The sequence below is a fragment of the Mus musculus genome, chromosome 18 (genome assembly GCF_000001635.26).
Source record: "Mus musculus strain C57BL/6J chromosome 18, GRCm38.p6 C57BL/6J".
Taxonomy (NCBI): Eukaryota; Metazoa; Chordata; class Mammalia; order Rodentia; family Muridae; genus Mus; species Mus musculus.
Genome location: NC_000084.6, coordinates 33,437,019 through 33,457,616, shown reverse-complemented (window position 1 = coordinate 33,457,616; position 20,598 = coordinate 33,437,019). Strand labels below are relative to the sequence as shown.

General features: G+C 42.7%; 1 protein-coding gene across 5 annotated transcripts in view; it reads left to right on the top strand.

Annotated features, from left to right (window-relative positions):
- The window catches only part of Nrep (neuronal regeneration related protein), a 27,347-nt gene extending 6,749 nt beyond the window's left edge, over positions 1-20,598 (top strand). For all 5 annotated transcript variants that reach the window (XM_030250488.1, NM_001109988.1, NM_001109989.2 and 2 more), the window contains 2 exons: positions 14,724-14,801; positions 18,778-20,598. In XM_030250488.1, coding sequence (XP_030106348.1) covers positions 14,724-14,801; positions 18,778-18,903 — 204 coding nt within the window. In that variant the 3' untranslated portion in view covers positions 18,904-20,598. The remainder of the gene's footprint in view (positions 1-14,723; positions 14,802-18,777) is intronic.

Below are 20,598 nucleotides of genomic sequence, written 5' to 3'. Positions count from 1 at the left end.
CTGTGTTATCTTGTCAGATGATACGCTGCAAGATTCCAACTTTAAACTGCTCTTCTGGCTTGAATTAGAAAATACGTTAGCATTGGGGTTAAATTTATCCAAAATAGTTATTTAGGGACATTTTTATCTTTGAGAAAGCTTTAATAATATTTTATCTCATTAGCTTAAAAAGACTACAATGGTAAATATTGCCAGCCCTATTAGTTTGGGACTTACACATTTAAATTTCTCTTCACTAAGTTCTCAGTATCAATTCGCTCGTTAGTTGCAATGATATAATAGGAACCAACCTGATGACATCATTTGTTAGCAGTTCATAACCTTTTTTCCTGTCACTCAACTGATTATAGACCTACAAAGGATTTGTCTGCTTCATAGATCATGCTTAGAGAATAGTAACTAGGAGGCAGAAACTTAGTCGGTATTTTGTATGTACACACTAATGTCTATTAAGTCGGATGTTGATAAAATTTAGCACTAATGAGTTGCCACGATTAGTTTTGGTGAAGTAGACATAATTTGTATCATTAACCTCTCCTGGTCAAGTGCCCTGAACCTGATGTGGCTGTAACTTCCATTTACGCAATGAAATTGCTTGCCATTTATTTGTTAAAAGGGCAAGAAATTTTGTGGTCAAGCCATAAAGTGTGGCAATTGCCAAAAGAGAGTGGCCTGGACTGCTGGGGTCCCCAGGGCTCAGAGCCACGCCCCCAGTGGGCAATGAGGTTCCTGCACTCTGGGTCTGATCCATCTGTGGCCCTCAAAGCTCTCAGCGGCTTATCCTACAGCTGTAAAAAATCCCCTCCCGAATCCAAGGGGTGCTTCACTGCCAGCCTCGCAACTTTAACACTCACTTCTTTTGAGTATAATCTGAGCCTTTGGCCCCAAGGACAGAAAGGCAGCATGCTTGAACACACAAGAATAAGAAGAGTTAGCTGTGGGAATAGATGTCCTTCACCTCCCAACTGCACATCATTTTCAAGTAATCATGCTTACTTACATTGCAGAAGGCACACACCTGGACCCTGACCTCAGCACATGCGTATTTTAGTTGTCAACGAAAGACTATCACGCACAGCAAATGCAACACTGCGAGCCTCCACAATCCAGAGCTATATGTAAGATTCCCAAAGGGGATACTGAGGTTGGAGATGGATGGTACTGTTGGAAGGCTTTCTCGTTAATGAAATAGAAATTGATCTAGAGCTAGAACTGGCAGGTTTAGAGCATGTGTGCCACCTCTAATTACCCACGGCTGACTGCATCAGTCAGCCTGAGTATAGTGTAAGAAGCCCCAACACAGCATTTCAGGAAGATATGCTCAGCTGACTGGTGTTAGCACAAAGCCTAAACCCTGTAAGTAAGGCTTTTCTCCTTGATAGGGAGTAATACGCCTTACTACGTTTTCTATTCCTAAGTCTTGAAACTAGTCTTCACTGAGCATTGGGTGCCTGAAGAATTAAGAATATTTAGAGGCGGCAGAAGGGAATTCCAAATGAAAAGGATATATCAGACATGTATACTTGCAAAAGCATTTGATTCCCGTTAAGAGGCTCTGTGCTATCAAGGGTGAGTCTCAAAAGTCAGACCTGGAAGTCAAGAGCTTGATTTGCTAAGCAACAAGAAGCCATGGTGCGGGCGTCTTCCAGATGGCTGAGTGTTCTAGCTCAGGTTACCAGACTATCTCAGCTTCTTTGCCTTCTGATTGAGCAGAGTGGGTTGCTTCCCTATCCCATCGTCTCTGGTTAGAAATACAGCTGTCTTTACAGCTCCCCTCCTATCCTTGGATGAAGGGTTACATGGTGGGGAGAGGGAGACCCAGGCCAGGGACTTGGAAAGGGAGACAGAGCCTGCCTGTCACACTTCTCAAGGCAGCAGCAGCTGTTTTCTGTGGCAAGTCCCCCAGTATTGTCCACAGAGACAGAAGTGCTTCCTGCTCTGCCAGATGCCTGAAAGGAGACACCGTGCTCCCTCTCCTTAGGCAGACGAGGTGCAGGTTCATGCTGACCACATGCCATAGGGACTCAGCTACCTGCCTCCCTCAGGTCTTCCTGACTAACTAGACATACTTCAAACTGATAAAACTGTTTGCCCTCTGACTTGTTCATGTTGTCCATAGTCGTGAGTAGCTGAGAGAAATCTCCTCACATGATTCACAAAAGTTGGGGAAAGCCAAGTCTGCCCAAGAGGGACTTTTTCAGTCTCACTCTGGGAGGTCCACGTGCAGTGTCAGGATTGGCACCCATAGCCTCTCTAGGTGAGTCTGCCCCATCCCTGAGCCTTTCAGTGAGGGCAACATCGGTAAGCATTGGCCTGAAACTGTTTATCTGTCCTCCATCTTTTCTTTTTTTTTCAAATATGTTTCATGTTTTCATCTCATGGTTTTAGATCTTCCTAAGTGTAATTTCTGAGGTGAAACCAGCTTGCCAGGAACCGTAATCCTTTATTTGTAGCAATGAAAGGAGTTAGTCTAGGTCACTTGTTATTCTTGATGTGTGTGCCAGGGTCCCTTTCTTCTGTGCCTTTGCTTTCTTGGTCTGTAAGGAATGCAGTCCTGACAAAATAAAGGTGTTCTCAGACTGAGAATGACGACCCCGGGTGGGAATAACCCCGTGGACCTTGTCAATGTATCAGACCAGTACCATTACCATACATACATGTTTTCCTGACCCACTAGGGTCCTAACCTTGAAGTACTGACTGACCATATAAGCCCGTGTTTCTTGGTAGCAGTAAGGCTGTGATGTCTTGCCCCCCTCTCTTTCCTCGGTGAGGAGGGTGGTGAATTCAGAGATGGGAAAGTTTCATCACTCAGAACTTCCGAATAGCTAGTAAACCAATTTGGCATTGCCATTACACAGCACAGAAACAAACCCCAACCTTCATTAACATGTTCTAATGGGACCTTGGAATAGAGCCTACATCCATCTATAAGCCAGGTTGCTCTCCCCGCTCATGTCTAACTAGGATCTGGCACATCCCCAGTGATCAATAAATGTTCTGATGCTTGCAGAATAAATAAATGAGTCGGTGGTCGTGGATACATGACAGCCTGTCATTTCTGTCCAGAACCACGTGGCCTACTTCAGAATTTATAACCTTGAACAGCCTGGCCCTGTGCAGAATCATAATATCTCAGATTGTTAATCTTGTGGTCCAGAAAGTGAGCTGGGTCTAGCCAGATGATGCTTTCGTTGAAGCAAAGCCTCTATCATGAACATTCCACAGTGTTATTGAGGTGAGGGGAACAACTAAGTCAGATCTAACCATCCTAGAAGCACAACTCTTAAATTCTGTGCTCTCTTCTTTGACGCCTCTTTAAGCAAAAGTGCTCACACATTAGCTCGGTTTACCATTTCCAGAGAGAGCCCCAGACCTCATCTGGGGTTCTGGCTGTGGAGTACCATCATGCCCTCAGTTGGTAGTGGTGCGTCTCCAGCAGCCAGCAGGGATGGCCTCTTGGTACTCTAATGGATGTGCTCGTGGTGGTGGAGAAGAAGATTCGTTGGCTTCACAAGGTGATGAAATCTCTAAGAACACAATCATTGCTGCCTGTTTGCCCTCGGGGTGTTGTAAGCATATAGACAGAAGCATTTAAACGCCCTGATGCTCCGTGGTCCAGTGTCCGTCCTTATTTTCATGGAGGACAATACAAGAATCACTTGAATTCGAGATGATGGAAACAATATAAGGGAGCGTGGCTGAAGAAAGGAAGGCCTGTTTGATCCTTTTTGGCTGAAATTGGTAGTTAGAGACACTGATTGGAAAAAAAAGAGAATTGCCAAATAGCTGCTGCCAGTGAAAATAGTGACTCCGAGCCACACCGATAGGGAGTAAAGACAGAGGAGTTTCAGAGTGTGCACAGAGGCACTGCTGTGCCTGACCAGCTCCAGCCTTCAGCTCCTGCACTCAGATCGCCATCACACACAGCTGTCCTTTGATTACTGGGGCAGGTAACAGCCTTTCTGGTGGAACTAGGGTTGATACAGTTCCAGCAGGGAAAAATACCACGGGCCAAACAGGGAGAATTTTATAAAAGTTGTTTTGTTCAATACAGACCCAGGCATTTTGAGGACACTTGTATTGGATAAAGTTGGTGCCTAATACAGGAAACCATCTTTGGACAGGAAAGAGCTAGGAAGTGAAGACACTGCTTCTTGGACATTCTGGCCCACGAAGGAAAGACCACAGTTAGTAGTTAGATGCATAGAACATACTGACTAAGGGTTGCAAACATGGCCCTGATAAGTATTTGGTATTAAGTACTCAGTACTCGCTCCACAGGAGAGTTTCATATCCTTTACTGTTATCCTAGTAAAAGTTACCCTAAGGCTCATTGGGACCAAAGTCTGAGGGTTTGTCAGGTACTTGCTAAGTGTAGCATATTAACATGTGTGCAGCTGGCAGCATATAGTGGGACATTCACCCCAGTGCATTGTAGGCATGCAGTTAAACCAGCCGAAACAGTGAACACTGTACAAGGTATCCAGCTATGCTTGCAGCATCAGAGGGTTTCAGACTCACAGTCCTGTAGTATCAGAGAGTTTCAGGTATTCTATGATTAAGACAGTGAGAAATGAATTATACTAACCAGCTCACTGCTTTCCTAAAGAGACTTTCTTTGATTTCGTAGCTTGTGATTTATAGTTGTGTGTGTGTGTGTGTGTGTGTGTGTGTGTTCACCCTTGCATGCAAATGTAGAGGCTTCAGGTTGACATCCACTTTCTTCTTCCATTGTTCACCCATCTTGTATTTTATGTCAAGATTCCTTGTTAAAGCTGGGACTTGCGATTTCTGAGAGCCTGAGCAGCCTGTCCTTGGGTTCACCTGTCTCCACCGAGCACTGAGGTGACAGGCACACACTACCACACCCAGATTTTATATGGTACTGGGGATACAAACTATGGCCTTCATGCTTGTGTCAAATCCTTTTTCCCACGGAAACATTTCCTTAGCATCCGCACCCCTAAGAGCATTTTGGAAAATTGTGTTTGCTTCTTTGATGATCTTAGATCAAATCAATGGGACATTACTTCTTGATAAAAATGTGCTTTCTAGTTTTACAAAGATTACCAAATGCCCACCAGATACCTACAACTTCACAGAACGTAAGAACTTTGTACATATTTTTTTCACGAATTGATTGGACAATTGAGTTTAACCAGTTAGTAAACACAGACTCAGACTGTTTATAGCTCCTCCAAGCCCTCCTGTTCTTATACTTTTAGCTTTTGATTGTCTGGATTTAATTTTTCCAAAGCCCAAATGGTCAGAACCAGACCAAGTCTCTGACTTGTGATCTCTTGACGAGTTGGCTCTAACTACACATCACCCAGTGCCTTAGCCTGGCAGTTTGCTCAGTTCTTGATAACAGAATCTTAAATTATTCACATCTTGTTACCATGGTCTGGGAGCCAGATCTCCACATCTTTTCATTTATTCGTTACTAAGTCTCTTCCTAAACCCCTTTTCCTGAGGACTGTTTTTGTTTTTGTTTTTTCTTTTTAATTTTAATTGTATTATATGAGGCTTGGTTGTTTATACTGTCACAATCAATTCAATCAAAGGTTCAATTAAGTTTATTCCTTGACCTCATAGACGCAACTTGCTTGCAGTATAAATTTGTGCTAAATTTACTGGCTGTTCTTATCCTATAACTGATTATAGTTGAATAGATACTTTGGTGTGGTCTGAAGATGAAACAGGACACACTTTATTTCATGCTGCTTGGTGTCTTTCTTCCATGAAGACCTACTAATTGGCTTGCTAACTTTCTCCATCTTTCCATTAGCCTGTCTTTAGAACTGTCTGGATTTCTACTACATTAATGAAAAGTTTCCAAATTAAGCCATGTTAAATCTATTTTCCTTCTGAATTTCCGATTTCTCGTAGCTCGCTCACCACCTCTTCACTCTGACTGGCGTTATTTTCTTTCTTTTTAGTCAGTATCACATTATATTTTATGCAATGCATGGTTCGTCTGCACAGATCATTGCTAAATTCTCTTAACTTAGCAGTTTGTTTTAAAGTTGACTAGAAATTTGAAAAGCACAGCTATAGCGAAGGAAACCATCGGAGGAGGTCATTTGGGGGTCATAGTGAAACTGTGAATTCTCAGCAAATGGTCTGCACTGTTTGCTGCAGCAATTGCAGATGCATTCATATTGTGTTGAATGTTTCCTTCCAGGGAAAATTTGAGACACATGGCAGAGGAGTAGGGGAGAGGGAGACGGAGAGAAGGAGAAGGGGAGTGGTTGGGGGAGGGGAGAGAGAGGGAGAGGGGGAAAGAGAGAGACAGAGATAGAGAGAGAAGAAAATCAAGTCTGCTAGTGTTTCTTAGATTAGGTTCAGGAATATCCAAAATTTTAAGTTAGCCATGTTAAAGTCTCTGCTCACATAATAGACGTCTACAGCATCAGTGTTAACCCTTGAGCACCGTGGTGAAACAAGTCCTATGTCCTCAAAGACTGCTTCCCCCTCCCCTTTTAAAGTAAGTTCTATTTGAAGGAGCCACTGTTTATACTGGAAATGGGTTTTAGAAACAACAGATAATTTGAGAAAATTACTTTTGACAGTGGGTGTCCGAGATCTAAAATTCAACTTCAGGGCACTCAGAGGGGGTGCCAGCACCCTTGGGGTTAAAAGTGGGCCTCAACTCTCAAAAGGGCTTCAGGGAGACATTCCAGGTCTCACTCCATGCACACAGTGTCAGTACTGACAGGCAGGTCTGTGAACATGGGACATCTGCCTTCTCCATTGGCTGTGTGACCCTGGAACAGATACCAACTTTCCCTCAGTGTTTGCATCTACATATGATATGTGGGAGGAGGGTGGTCCCAGGAGCACCCACTTCTGTGCTTGTCCCTGGCACACTTACTGTGTGTCAGTTCCTCACATCCTTACAATAAAATGGTGAGGAATAAATTATTGATTAGAGCCTGGTACTGGGGTGAAACTGTGGTGAAATGCTGGCCAGGCATGCATAAGGTACTGGGCCCTCTCCCCAGTACCACTAACTCCATAAATAAATGCACATACCTTCAGCTTTTTAAAAACACACATATAGACGGGGTTATGAAGCTCAATGGTAGAATGAATGTTTAGCAACCACAAGGCCCCGGACTCATCTTCAGCAAGGGAAAAGGGAGGCAAATAGAAACACCAGAGCATTATGAAGAATTCCATGATGCCTTTCTACATGGAACTGTGGGCCCCTGGATTTATATAGTCTGTCTCTGGGTTCCCACAACCCCCACATGTTTCTCATGCTCTTCTTGTGGAAAAGTAGAGTTTTGATGTTTGGTTTATAGTGGAATAAAGACTTGGGATGGGAAGTAAAATAGAGGGCTGGTGGGTAAAGTCAGGGTTTAGAAAGATGGTGTGGTTTTAAAATGGGATTTTCCTGGTGGTTAGAATGCAAGTGGGACCCCTGTCAAGCGCTTTTCCTTCCAACTGGGGGTTCCTTTCACAGACGCCTTCACACCCCTGGAAGCAGTGTTTCTTTCTTGATGCCTTGCTCTGGAACACTCTTTCCACTTGGAGTGGAGGTCTTCCTCTGGTCCTCTGCCTCCCAGGACTCCTCAACAGAAAGATGCCTTCAGCCTTCAGACCTTGCTTCACTGAGTGTCATTGAAATCCCGGCAGTGTTCAGAGCTGTAGCCCATCCATTCTGAGCTTATTCCGTTTCTTGTGTCCTTTTAGGCGTGTGCTAGTTTTGTCTAGAGGACAGGCTATGAGAATCTGCTTAGTGGCCTCTTTCGACCTGGGCAGCTAAGGATGTACACACGGATCTGTCGATACTGTTCCTTTATGTGCAAAGAGCAGACTTTATGTGCTGTGTCTTCCTGTGGAGAAAGCTCTTTCCCTCCAAACCTGGAGGTCTGTTAGGATGCTGTGAAGTCACCTCAGTCTACCCGACAGGACAGAGCTCCGCAGCACTGACCCATGAAATGGCTTTTGCCGAATACCAAGGTAGCCCAGGCTGCCAGCCGAAGAGAGTCCACAGAGGAGAAGAGTGAATTCTTGCTTTTGGAATGAACGCTGTGGAGGCCGTGCAGGTTTTCTGGAAAGCTTGTTCTTAGGTCTTTTACACAAGTCACCTAGACCTTCAGAGCAACTGTCTGTCTGTCCTTTTATCCACCCAGACCAGGGAAAAATTCAAATTCCCTGTCTAGATTATTAAGTACCTTAGTAACATTTGATTGAAGACTTTAGCAAAAGAAATATAGTTATAAGCTATTATTTTTCCATTTGGTAAAGTTTTTTTTAAAGTTATTAATGGGTAGCATAGTAATGTTTTGGTACAAGGATGGGGGAAATAGCGTCCCTGGTGATGAGAAGTCAGACTTCTCATAGTTGAGGACTGAAACCTGGTGATTGGCATCCCTGGAGTTATTGACCTGATTATCATCAAGGCTATAGAAACTTTGGGGCTGGTTCATTTATTTGTTGGAATTTTTTAAAAAAAGTAATAGCTTATACAAATTAAAGTAATAAGAAAAGTTAAGTCTGGTGTTTCCTGCTAGTCTTGGGACTAGCCACTGGGTGTGCAGGATGGGGAAGGGGACAGCGGCAGCGTTGTCTTTTCTGTGGTAGACAGTGCCGCCCTAAGGTTCAGTTGCAGTTTGGTACGCTGGGTGTGAGACAGACTAATACCCCAGTGTCCTCCTCTCTTTTCCTTTTGATGGACCTTCAAAGTTGGATCACAAGATGTAATGATTCTCCTTCCTTGCTGACAAATGAAAATAAATTCATCTAGTGGAATGAGGTAGTCCAGACTTAGGACTCAGATGTGTTAAATAAATATTTATTGTTTCTACTCCAGGGAGGTAAAAGATTTTATTAACATATTTGTTGGAGTCATGGGGGTAAAGAGACGCTTATGCTCTGCTGTCGAGCCTCAAAAGCTTTTTGGCTATAGCTTAGCAAAGGCTCCATTTTCTTCTTTTTATTCTCTCTTTCTCGTTCGCTCTTTTTTTTTTCTTACTGAAAAGGCAAATGCACTGTGGCCTCTGCTTTGAAATGATTTTAATTAATTTTGTTTAATTAATTAATTAATTAATTTGTGTGTGCATTTGTGCACACATGCCTGGATGTGTGCACGTGTACCGTAGGTTAGTTGTGCAGGTTGGAAGATGGGAGTCATCAGACTCAGCAGCGAGCCTTGCTTGCTGGGGCATCTCACCACACAATTCTCATTGTTCAGCCATAACTACATAATCTCAGACTTTAAAAAGCTTTTGGCTCTTTGTTTGGAAAGGCTCTCCTCAGACACTCTGAGCTGTTCCAAAGCTTCAGTCTTGTGCTTTTCCTCGTGGTTTGCTTTGAGCTGTTATCAGCTGTTTAGACTCTGTTTTGTCTTCATTACTGAAAAGTCACCCATTAAAGTCCAGATCTGAAGCACTGAGCTTACTTCCTTGAGTTTAGACCGCACTTGGCTCCGATTCCTGCGCCAGACTAACCTCCGGTCACGGGGAGGTGTCTTGGCAGAAATGTGGTAATCCCTCGATGCCTGCCCTCTGTTTTGGGTTTCTGTAGCCTTTAAGTGTGTTGGATTGTGCTAAGCTTCTTCCTATTGGGAAGGGTGAGGTGGGGATGGGAAGAGGAGTTTGTGCAACATAAGAAATGTTTGCTAGTGACATCAGGGCGTCAGGACTGCTCTGCTCTATTAAGCCAGCAGGCAGCTGCTGCACATAGACTTGAACCATGTTCTATCAAAACCTAGGAAATTCACGGAATGAGTGGGTTTAACAGTGGTGAGAAAGAAAGAGCAAACACGGTTGTTAGCCTTCTGGGTCTTGTTCCTGCCTTGGTTTGTTGCTACCTTTGAAAGTCTTTGCTGTTATTCTTAGAAAACTGAATCTAAAAAAAAAAAGTCAGTAGAAACAAACAGACTGTTACATTGTGGAACAGAATGGCGGTGAAAGCTTTGTGCTGATGATTAATTTCACATGTAAACACTTTCATTTTGTTGCCAGCAAGGAGATTTTCATTTCCTTTCTCTGCCTAGTGGAAGTCTAGAATTAAAATTCTACAGCTGTCACGTTCCCACGTAGCCATCAGCGGCCTCTCATGGCAGCTTTACAATGAGCAGAAAGAGTTCAGAGGATTTCACTATGAAAGTCCACACAGCTTGTTTCAGCAGTCCGACTGATCCAGCAGAGAATTACCAGTCTTTGGATGGTCCAACACATGTCAGATGCTACAGAATATGAATCAGCTGTGAACATTATCTGGGCCCATCACAGGAACACCTAAAGTCAAGCTGATACCATTGGGTCTGACCAAGGTGGGAGCTATCCCTGTCTTCTTTCTTGTAAGGTACAAGCATCTTCCCCCACCTTACTTTCTTCATGTTAGGGACTTACTTGTCAAGCCTATGGGGACCCCGGGGGCATCAGCAGAGATAAAGAGGCCAGCCACTGCTTCTTGGCAGGCAGACTCATAATGCATTCTCTCTAATTACTCATTGTTCTAATATTGTGTGTGTGTGTGTGTGTGTGTGTGTGTGTGTGTGTGTTTCACTTACTTCTCAACCTAGAGTGTTTGCCAGCTTAGGCACTAACACCTTTATTATGCTTTCTGAAATTGCAAGGAGTATATCCGTCATTCTGGTGGCCAGTGTTCTTCATGTTTTCCTTTGCATCTTCCAATGGCGATGCATTTCTCCCCATGTGCTTTCCCTTGATGAAGCTTTGTCTGGGTTCTGCAGGCCTCTGAGACCAGGGCTCTCGAGAGCCAGCACTGTACATCATCTTTTGCACCATCTAGCCTTTGGTACAGTGCTGCTTAGAGAAAGTGGTCTTTGCTCCTGGTTATAGTTTCAGCTTACGTTCTTCACTCCGGTGACCAGCAGCACTTGGGACTCAGTGGCTTCTGAGGAAGAATCATAACTGTGATATTCAGGGGATATTTACCAAAATGAAGTGTATGCATATGCACATGCATTCTCTTTGAGTTACAGGACTGGGTTTCACAACTTCTGGCCAATTATGCATAGTAGAACATATGCATATACAGGCACTGTTTAATTGGCAGGGAAATTATGAAATATATCCCTTTGCTATAGAAATAATTAATTATGGATGTTGACACCTGCTGCCCTGTTAGTCTGCTTTCTTAATGGCAGAGGTGAGCATCTATCTTTTTGTAAGTCACACACAGGGCAGGACATGTATATACATCCTTGAAACACAATAGACTCCTCCAAGGGAAAAGAATTTTTTACAATTGTAGTCACTCACAGCTAAGCCATGTGGCAGTCTTTACTTCAGATTGTTGCGAAGGTTTGCCAAACAACTAAGTAAGAGGCATTTATCTATGTGAAATATATTTGCTCAGAGTAAAGATATAATTGGAGCCTTTGTTGGCCATTATCTCTGAACAGTTCTCTGAACGAAATGTTGAGAAAAGCAGTTAACAAACAGGGAACATTTAGAAGCTTCTAAATTTCCAGCTGGTGATACATACAAATCAAATTCTGTTGTGGAATAAAAGGAGTGGGTAGGAAATAGAACAAAGGACTTCTCCATCGCTCCTAAACGTGGACAAGACTACTGAAAAACAAATGTAACAAAGCAAATGTAAAAACAAAACAACACAACAAACACCCAGCACACTTGAAATGAAAAGCTTGAAACAATTTAGGCAAGGCTTTAGGTTGCTTTTTTTTTTCCTTTTCTTTTGAAACATGAAAGACTCTTTTTTGATTCCTCCCCTTCAAAACACACACACACACTTTAGTTTTCTAATTTGGAATACTAGTTTTTAGTTACAGTTCATATCAAATACCAAATTGCTATCAAGCTAATTACTGTGTAGGCTTAAAAATTAAAGTTATTTTTACTGTGGCCTTGACAAAGTAAAATATGTCTTCAAAGAGAAGAAGAGGAAGAAAAGAAAGGAAGAAAGGAGGAAAGGAAAGAAAGAAAGCCTTTAGTCTTCAAGATGTACATTGTGCTGGGATATCAAATACTTTAGAGAATAAGAAATAGTTAATTTTCATCATAAGCCATAATTGAATGTATGTCCTAGATGTACATATGTTTGGTTGAGTTCTTCATATGCTCCTGTTCCCAGTTAATCATCAGTGACGTAGCTGTAGCTTTGTGGGAAAAGAACATTAATGAGAAAATGAACACAATGTCAGGCAAAATCAAATCAAAAATGCTAAATTCTTCCTTTACATGTTTGGAATAAGCACTCACGGCTGTTGAAATATAGTGTGTGTCCCCGCTGTCCCTACTTGGAGTCTAAGAGAGTAGTATTGTAGGAGGATTTGACTGAGATTAGTTTTTATTATTCTATATGGAAGGCAATTTTGAAAGAATAAAACTATTTTAGGGTGTGTTCGTGGATGTTACCCAGAATGTTTGGGTCTGTGAGATATAAAGCACCACCGTCACCCAAAGTAAGAACTCAGTAAAGTGTGAAAAAGAGAATGACTTTAGTTTTCATGAAAAAAATATGAACTGTAATCCAGGGTGATGAGTGTGGTGAGAGCCATGTGTCGAGTTTTGCAGCACAAACCATTTGGTACCAAGGAGAGAGAGAAACTTTGCAGTCAGCATGTGCTGGGGACCCCAGGTGGATTCATAGCACCGTCCTAGTGTCTGGCTCTCAGCAGCATCTGCAGGTCTTAGTCACAGTCACGAGTCATGGCTAGCTCTCAGTATCCCGTGCTGGTTAGTAAGCCAAGAGTACAGCAGCCTGTGACACTGTGCTGTTGAAACTCTGGGAGCCACAGTGGGCACAGGGCAGCCCCTTGGAGCCCATCGCCCTTGAATTTGCCCATCACTCTCTGTTCTTGGATTTGCATCTAATAGTAGCTGTCTTCCTTCCCAGAACTTACTGACAACAGCCCTCTGCTGCCTGCACTTCTGAATATTGTACTCAATGTTGGTGTTGTTTGTTCGTAGTTGATACGTGCTCTGGTAGCTGTGCTATGCTAAATGCTGAAGTGATGTGACTTTATTAAAATGGAATGTCCCCAGAGAAGCACACAACCACAAATGTCACTTCTTGACTTTGTCTTTGGTTCCTTGGGAAACCATTTTTCACTATTTGCTTTTTTAAAAATTGTGGTGATAGTGTTGAAATGTGATCAATCACTGTGAAAATCAAAATCTGTGAAAGGAAGGAGGGGTGATGTGATGGATGCTCAGGCTCAGAAAGCAGCCACACTCCAAGGAGTGGAAATGCTTCCACTTCTTTTAAGAGCCCAAAGTGGGTGGTAGCTATGGACCAGCCCTATTCTGAGAGAGGGATGGTAGAGAATAGATATTTAGCTTTAGGGAATAATCTAAGACCAGCAGCACACTGGGAAGAAGAGTTTAGATCAAGGAATGTAATTTGTGTTGCAGTCCTGACCTCAAATGTGTCGCTTTGGGCAAATCGTCCTGACCTTTCTGAGTTTTACTTCTCTCTTCTGTGTAATTAAAACATTCCTATTCATAGGCCACCTGTCAAAATAGATTAAATAGTGTATGCAGTTACTCGGTGAGCTGTGGTGTGCTCTGAGCATAACTGATGGGCCAGCCAAAACACTAGGTTATCCAAAGGAACGAACACGAGAGCCATCCACGCTTCCTGATTCGGACTCAGTAACCGACTAGATTGGTGCAGTCATACAAAATATTAGCCATGAATTCAACACTTAATGCTTCCAAGGCTGGAAGTGACACGAGAGTCTATTTGTTAACCTGTTAATGAGAGGCGCTTCTTAATTGTTCCTGCATAGGAGCCTTCTTTCAAAACTCATATCTGGAAGGAGTCTCATCTTCCCTCCCTGGATCAAATGTGAATTAGCTCTGACAGATGGCTGTTGGGTTCTGTTTCTAAATTTTTAAAAAGAAGATTTCACAGCTTTCCACTCTAAATTCTTTTAGTAATTTAACAATCCCTGTGCCAAGATCTTTCTTATAGCTGACCTAAATCTGTGGTTTGTAGTTTTAGGCCTCCCCTCCCCATCTTGCTTTCTGGAAATAGAGAACAGCTGGTCAACCACCTTATGCTAATAATCCTTTGTATATTTAAAGAAGACTTACTCAGCTTGCCTCCCTCCTTCTACCTCCTCCCACCCTCAGAATCCATCAGCTCTTATTATCTGAATCATTCATTGCCCAGCTGCTCAGCACCCTGCCCCTCTCTCAGATACCGGCTGCTTTGGGGAGCTAGCTGTAGTGTGGTGTGAGGGAGGGGCTGTGTGGAGCTGGGGAGGATATAAGACATCTCCACCCTCCTTCTTTGTTCTGTGTTGGTGGTTCCTTAACCTTCTGATAATAGAAGGCTAATTCCTAACAGTGGTGAGGACTACCTAAACACTGATGTCATCAACAATGAGGTTTGCAAGGGTACTCATGGAATGCACGATGCTTTCAAAGCTCTCCAAGGTGGACCCTGCCAGACATGCCATTAACCTGCCAATTTGCCGGCTAAAGATAACGTTGATTGATATCTCTGCCCTGTTGGACCCCATCTTGGAAGCTCGAAGTTGAAGCTGAAGTTCTCCTGGGTACAGTGCATGTTTAGAAAAGGTCTGATGAGTTTCCTGGTACTCTAAGCAGGAGGTGGGGGTTGGTGGGGGGGGGGCGTGAGGAAGAGAGCTCAGAGAACTGAGAGTTAATAATTAGAGAACTGAGAACTGAGCTTTGAGAGATGAGGCTCTATGTTTTCAGGGTGGATCTTGTGTGGGATTTGAATGTGTGTGCTTTTGTGTCTCCACAGGTTTACTACCCAGAACTCTTGGTCTGGGTCAGCCAAGAACCGTTTGCATACAAGGAAATGGAGGGAGGTCTTATTAAGGTGAGAGCGAGCCTGAGCTGCCATTTGTAAACACTGTTTTCAAGTTTGAAGCATAAGCACACACAAGGAGGAAAATTGGGCTTATTTCAGTTTCATCTCAATATTCATTGTATATCCCATAATAATCCACTAATATGAAACTATGCTGATATTGGAAATCATTTATACCTATAATCCCAGCACCCCAAAAAGCCTAGGCAGGAAGACTATTGAAAATTTGAGGCTAGCCTGGACTACATAATGAGATCCTATCTCAAAACACCAAACAAACCACTTGCATAGCCAGAAATCAGTTAACCTTCTTGTTACCTTCTTTTTGTGACATGGATTCAGATGCAAATGTTCATTTAGGCATCATTGAATCAGTGTGTCAAATGTATGTTTTATGGATCTTAAATTTATTTCAATTCTGGTCAGGTAAATTTAAATTTAAATATCAGTGATAAATCCAAAAGCAAAACCAGGAAGGAAGGTTAAGAGTGGGTGATGAGGTCTTTGAAGTGATGGCTGCTGATAGTACCTGCTCATCAGAGACAACACACAAAACAAAATGGGAAATCATCACAGACTGTTAGATTGTCTTTCTTCTTGTTATTATAGACCTGAGAAACATTCTATATCAAAATGGTTTTGGTGTGACATTTTGTTGTGCCAAAATTCTCTGTCTTGAGGAATTTTTTAAAAATTAGTACTGTTCTTGAAACAAACAAACAAACAAACAAAAAGCTAAATCACCCGTTTTCCTGGAGCCACTTTGAACAACAAGGTGTCAACTTGACCTTAAGTAGGTTGATTGTGCCTCTTAGCAATGACCTGCTGGCTTCTCAATAAAGACAGAATCCATTGAGACTTAACAGTTCCCATTTAGCAATTTCATGGAGCTGGAGAGGTAGCTCTTTGCTTTAGGTCTCTGATTTTCCTCTAGAGGATAAGGGTTTGATTCCCAGCACCCACACAATAGCTCACGAATGTCTGTTACTACAGTTCCAGGGTATCCAACACCCTCTTCTGGCCTCCTGGCACTGCATGCTTGTAGTTCCAATACACACATGTAAGCAAACCATCCGTGCACAGAAAATAATAATATTTTAAAGTCTTATGTCATTGGACAGTGGTACTACCCAGGTATAGCATTGCTGCCATTTTCCTGTAGGAGAAGACCTTATTAACACTAAATGACAGAATTCCCGTTATTGACAGAATTTTCAGAAATTGTAGTCCTGTCCTCTGCCAGTTCGCATGGAAAGAAAACAAGCCTAAGTACTTTTTTTTTTTTTAAGTTTTCCAGAGAATTTCTGAAGGTCAAGTTGAAACTTTTGGCAGAGATGCAGATGGATGAAAATTCTGTGGGACCTGATGGAGCGTAGTCTGTGCTAGTTGTATAGAGCTGGGGTGGAAAAGAACTGGGGTAGATACTCAACCACAGCCCACAATTCCAGCACCAGCACACAGCTGAGAAACACTGTAACCCTTTATCACCAACTCACCCCTCTGCCTCCTTTTCCTCTTCCTCCTTCTCTGTATTATTATTATTATTACTACTATTATTTATTATTACATTATTACTTTGATGGTTCCAGAGATAGAATGCATGCTAGGCACATATTCTGCCTTGGGCGACATGCCTCACCCCTTACAATTATTTATACACATACATGTGTATTTTTGTCCCTAGATATTCTTTTCTGAGCAAAACTAGGGCATAATTCTCCTGAGGTAGCTGAGGGTGAGAAGAAACAGTGTAGTTAATTCATACCTAAGTCAGGCCTCCCCACAGCCCTCCTCCATACTGGCAATATCAAGCAGGTGGGCGAGCCCAGATGAGGTTCCTCAGTGAGGTGTGAAGACAGCAGTCCTTCCCTGCATTTCTTGCCTACACTATAGCATGCTCCATGGTGGACACAGCCATCTTGTTATATCTTCTCTAAACATGAAGTAGTCTTTTAAACATAATATAATTGTCCTTTTTCCGAAAGGAAACTTCTGGAAAAGCATAACTTTGCATACTTGCATGAAAGATAATCTCAGATAACTTAGTCCAAAGCACATTACTTAGCAACGGGCTGGACTAGCAGTCATCAGCAGTATCCATCTGGATGTGGCTTCTGGCAGAGCAGGCTTGCTGGGGCCACAAGTACCTCGGCTTGCCACCCATCCTCAGGTTTCTAGATTACTCAGGTCTCTGTCGCACAAGGATCATTACCTGTCGGTGGTGGAGAATGGTAACTGCGTCTCCTCAATGACTGTAGAGCCACACTTCTGAGGACAGGAAGTGTATTAGAGACAAACAGTTCTTTAAAACCAAACAGTAAGCGTCAGGGACGAAGATTGTGATCTAGTAAATTTGGGCTCCAATAAGGAGGTGCAGAGAGCCATATCTCTCTGGGAGTTTGTCTCATTGAAGGGGGTTCAGTTTTTTGGCCCTCAGGGTCTTTCAATAGCATATCTCTGCATGACCTACTGGCATGGTCTGTTGTCCGTTACTTTGGTACCTCCCATAGATGATAGTTAAAGGCAGGTTGGGTAGGGACTATTTTTGTTTCTGCTTCTCTCTGTAGACTTAAATGCCAGCAGCGTGTGCAGGCATAGAGGAGTACTGAACAATAAGGAGTGCTGTAGTGTGTGAGTGTTTGGGACTACAGGAGGAAGACAATGAATTAAATAAAAATAGAAGAGCTAAGTTCAGATCGGAAATATTCCAGAGTTTGTTTTTGTTTTTTTGTAGTGTGTTTTTTCCTGGATGTCAAGAGATAGTGGGACTGAGTCTCAAAAACCAACACACATCAGTATGCTAAGTTTGGAGCCACACTAACTGGTCAGATTGGTGGAGGGGTGGGGGGAACATAACTTGAAAAATACCAGTAGATTTTTTTTAATTTAATTTTTACTTTATTTTGTGTACTGGATACTAAAATTTCAAGACCGACATGGTTTTCACAACTGCACAGTATTTTCATCTAGTAACCAAGTACTTCCATATAGTCAACTCCATCGACCGGAACGTAAATACTCAAAAACAACAAAGAAAATACCAAAAATCAATGGCTTGATTTAGAGAGAGCTTTGTCTTCACTGTGTGTGTGTGAATGGGACATGCAATCTTTCTTCCGCTTTTAATGAATTAAGACGTGCATGTCAGTTGGTCAGAGGGCCCCACTGACCTGCCTGCCTTCTTGCTGCTGGGTTCTGAGGGAGGCTGCACCTCGCTGCCAGCCTCGTGTGTGCCAGCAGGAGCAGCACAGCATGCTTATCTCCTGTCAGGCTCATCGTTATAGTCAGCCATCCGCTGAGGAAGGAGGGACTTACAGAGTCTCGGGAGCCTCTGAATGTGGTTTCTCACTCTCCTCCTCTTTCCTGTAGCTGCTATCTGAGATCCTTTTATACCGTGTATCTCTCAAACACTTCCATCTTGGGTACCGTTTTAGTCCTGACTGTCAGCACTTGGATGAAGTGTGCTAATTGCTTTTAGAGTAAGGCTTACATTGAAAAGATTTAAGTATTGTGCTATATTTTAAAGTATTCTTATTGTGTAATAGAAAATATACTGTCAACCCTCCATCACATCACCCATTGAAATTAAAAATACATACACACACATACTTATATGGGTTTAGAGAGATGGCTCAGTGGTTAAGGTTAAGAACACTGTCTATTCTTGCAGAGGACCTGGGTTCAGCTCCTAGCACTCACATGGTGGTTCACAGCCATCTGGATCCAGGGATCCAATGCCCTCTTCTGTGCTCCATGAACACCAGGCCCACATGTTGTACACACATGGGCATGCAGGCAGACACTCATACACATAAAATAAGTCTTTACGTTCAGGAGAATACTGTTAATATATAAACTGTTTGCACAATAGAAAAAGTTCCAGGACAAGAAAGCGGTAGAGAAGCAAAAACCGTTAAAGATGGTTTTAAAAGTGTGACTAAGTATATGTTTGTGTGTGTGTCTGTTTGTCTGTCTTCTCCTGCAGGGAAGACTTCCCGTGCCTAAGGAAGTGAACCGAAAGAAGATGGAGGAGACTGGCGCTGCCTCGCTGACTCCGCCAGGCAGCCGTGAATTCACCTCTCCAGCTACCAGTTACCTCCACCCTTTTTAATCGTCCCACCTCCATTTGTATTGCATATGGTGTATGGGGTTTTGATGAGGTCTTGGTATCATATATGGGATTTTTTTTTTTTCTGTGTAAATCATCAACTATAAGAAGAAACTATGGGACTCTAAGCCTGGCTTTAGAGAATTTACAGTGGACAAATAGGTTTCATCAAACCAGTTTTTAATCATTCTGACTCAAGTGAAAACGCTCAGAATTTCACACTGTGAATCCACGTTTACAACCCCTACAGGTGGGCCTTCAGGCCTGGTTCGCTACAACAATGTCTTCCACAACTCAAAACTCCTACTGCGCTCAGATGACTGGTCCACTCCTGCCTTTCATCAGACAGCTCCCGACTGCTTCTTGCAGAGGCTGAGAGTCCCCCCCACGGTTTTTTTTTTTCTTCATTTAGATGTAACAAGCCTAGTAGTTTATGTTCATCAATTGTCTGTATATCTATATTTTACCCATGTACTCTTTTGATGTATAGAAGTAGTTTGAAACTCATTGTTTCCTTGTGGTAAGTGACTGAGACGCTGCCACAGGGCCTGAGACACTGATGAATGGTGCTATTTTGGACTTTCAACATGCTCCTTGGCGAGGTAGCTCTGGTGGAGTTGTTTTTATTTCCATGTTCTAAGAAGGTGTCGGTACTTTGTTTCCTGGAATGTTCTTCTCTAGACTGGACTGACTTGTTTCCCTTGTGTCTTGAGTGTGGCTTTCTTCTTCAGGGTTGTAGGTTGAGTGGATGCTACCAAGAGTGTGAGAGGCTGTCCTCTCGTGACTGGCCCTGGTGGATGTGCAGTCACGGTAGCGGGAGCAATCACAAAACTGTAATTGACCTACCAGATCTCTTCCTTTCTGCAGCCTCACCTGCCTGACTTAGAAAAAGAAAAGCAATAATTTTTTTCCAGGCGTTCTGAGGTTATCTCTTTGGATTCTTTTTGTTTGACTAGATATTGGGGGAGGGGGGATAAAAGTCCACTCTTTTAATAAGTGCCATGTGGGAAAAAAAATCCAAAGTGCTGGCATTTGAGTAGGAATTTGAAAATTATCCCTTTCCCAAAGTTGAAATTGGAAAAATGTCTTTACAAAATAGTGATGATGAAGGTGATGACTATGATAGTGATGACGATGTTGTTGTTGTTGTTGGTGGTGGTGGTGATGATGGTGATGGTGGTGAAAGGCAAAATACCTTTTTGGGGTGGTTTTGATAAGCAAGGTGTAGATTTTACATTTTTGTCCTTGCTCCCAATGAAATGGATAAACAAAAATAAAATCTGACAATGCCATCTCCTCACAGAATGTTGTTGTGTTAGCCAGACTGAAAGCCCACCTTAATTTTTATATAACGTCTTTGGCTCTTCCTTTGACAGGGCAGGCCTTGTTCTGAACTGTTTGCGCTTCTGACTGTTAAACACCAATGATGCATGCACTGTCCCTCTTCACTCTTTCTCTCGCTTCCCCTCTGGCTTGAGTTTCTTGTGCATTCTCGCTACCCCCACCTCTGTTAGGGTAGGTATATCAGCTATGTAAATAAAGCAAGGAAACGGTATTGTGCATTTGTGGCATTATGTAGAATTGCAGTGTGCGCTGCCGAAAATGCAGGCTTTTGTAACGTGGTCCTCTCATAAGTACCCAATGTATTTTAGCTATTTTAGTAGGATTTGTTCAATAAATATGCAAGCTATAAGGTAA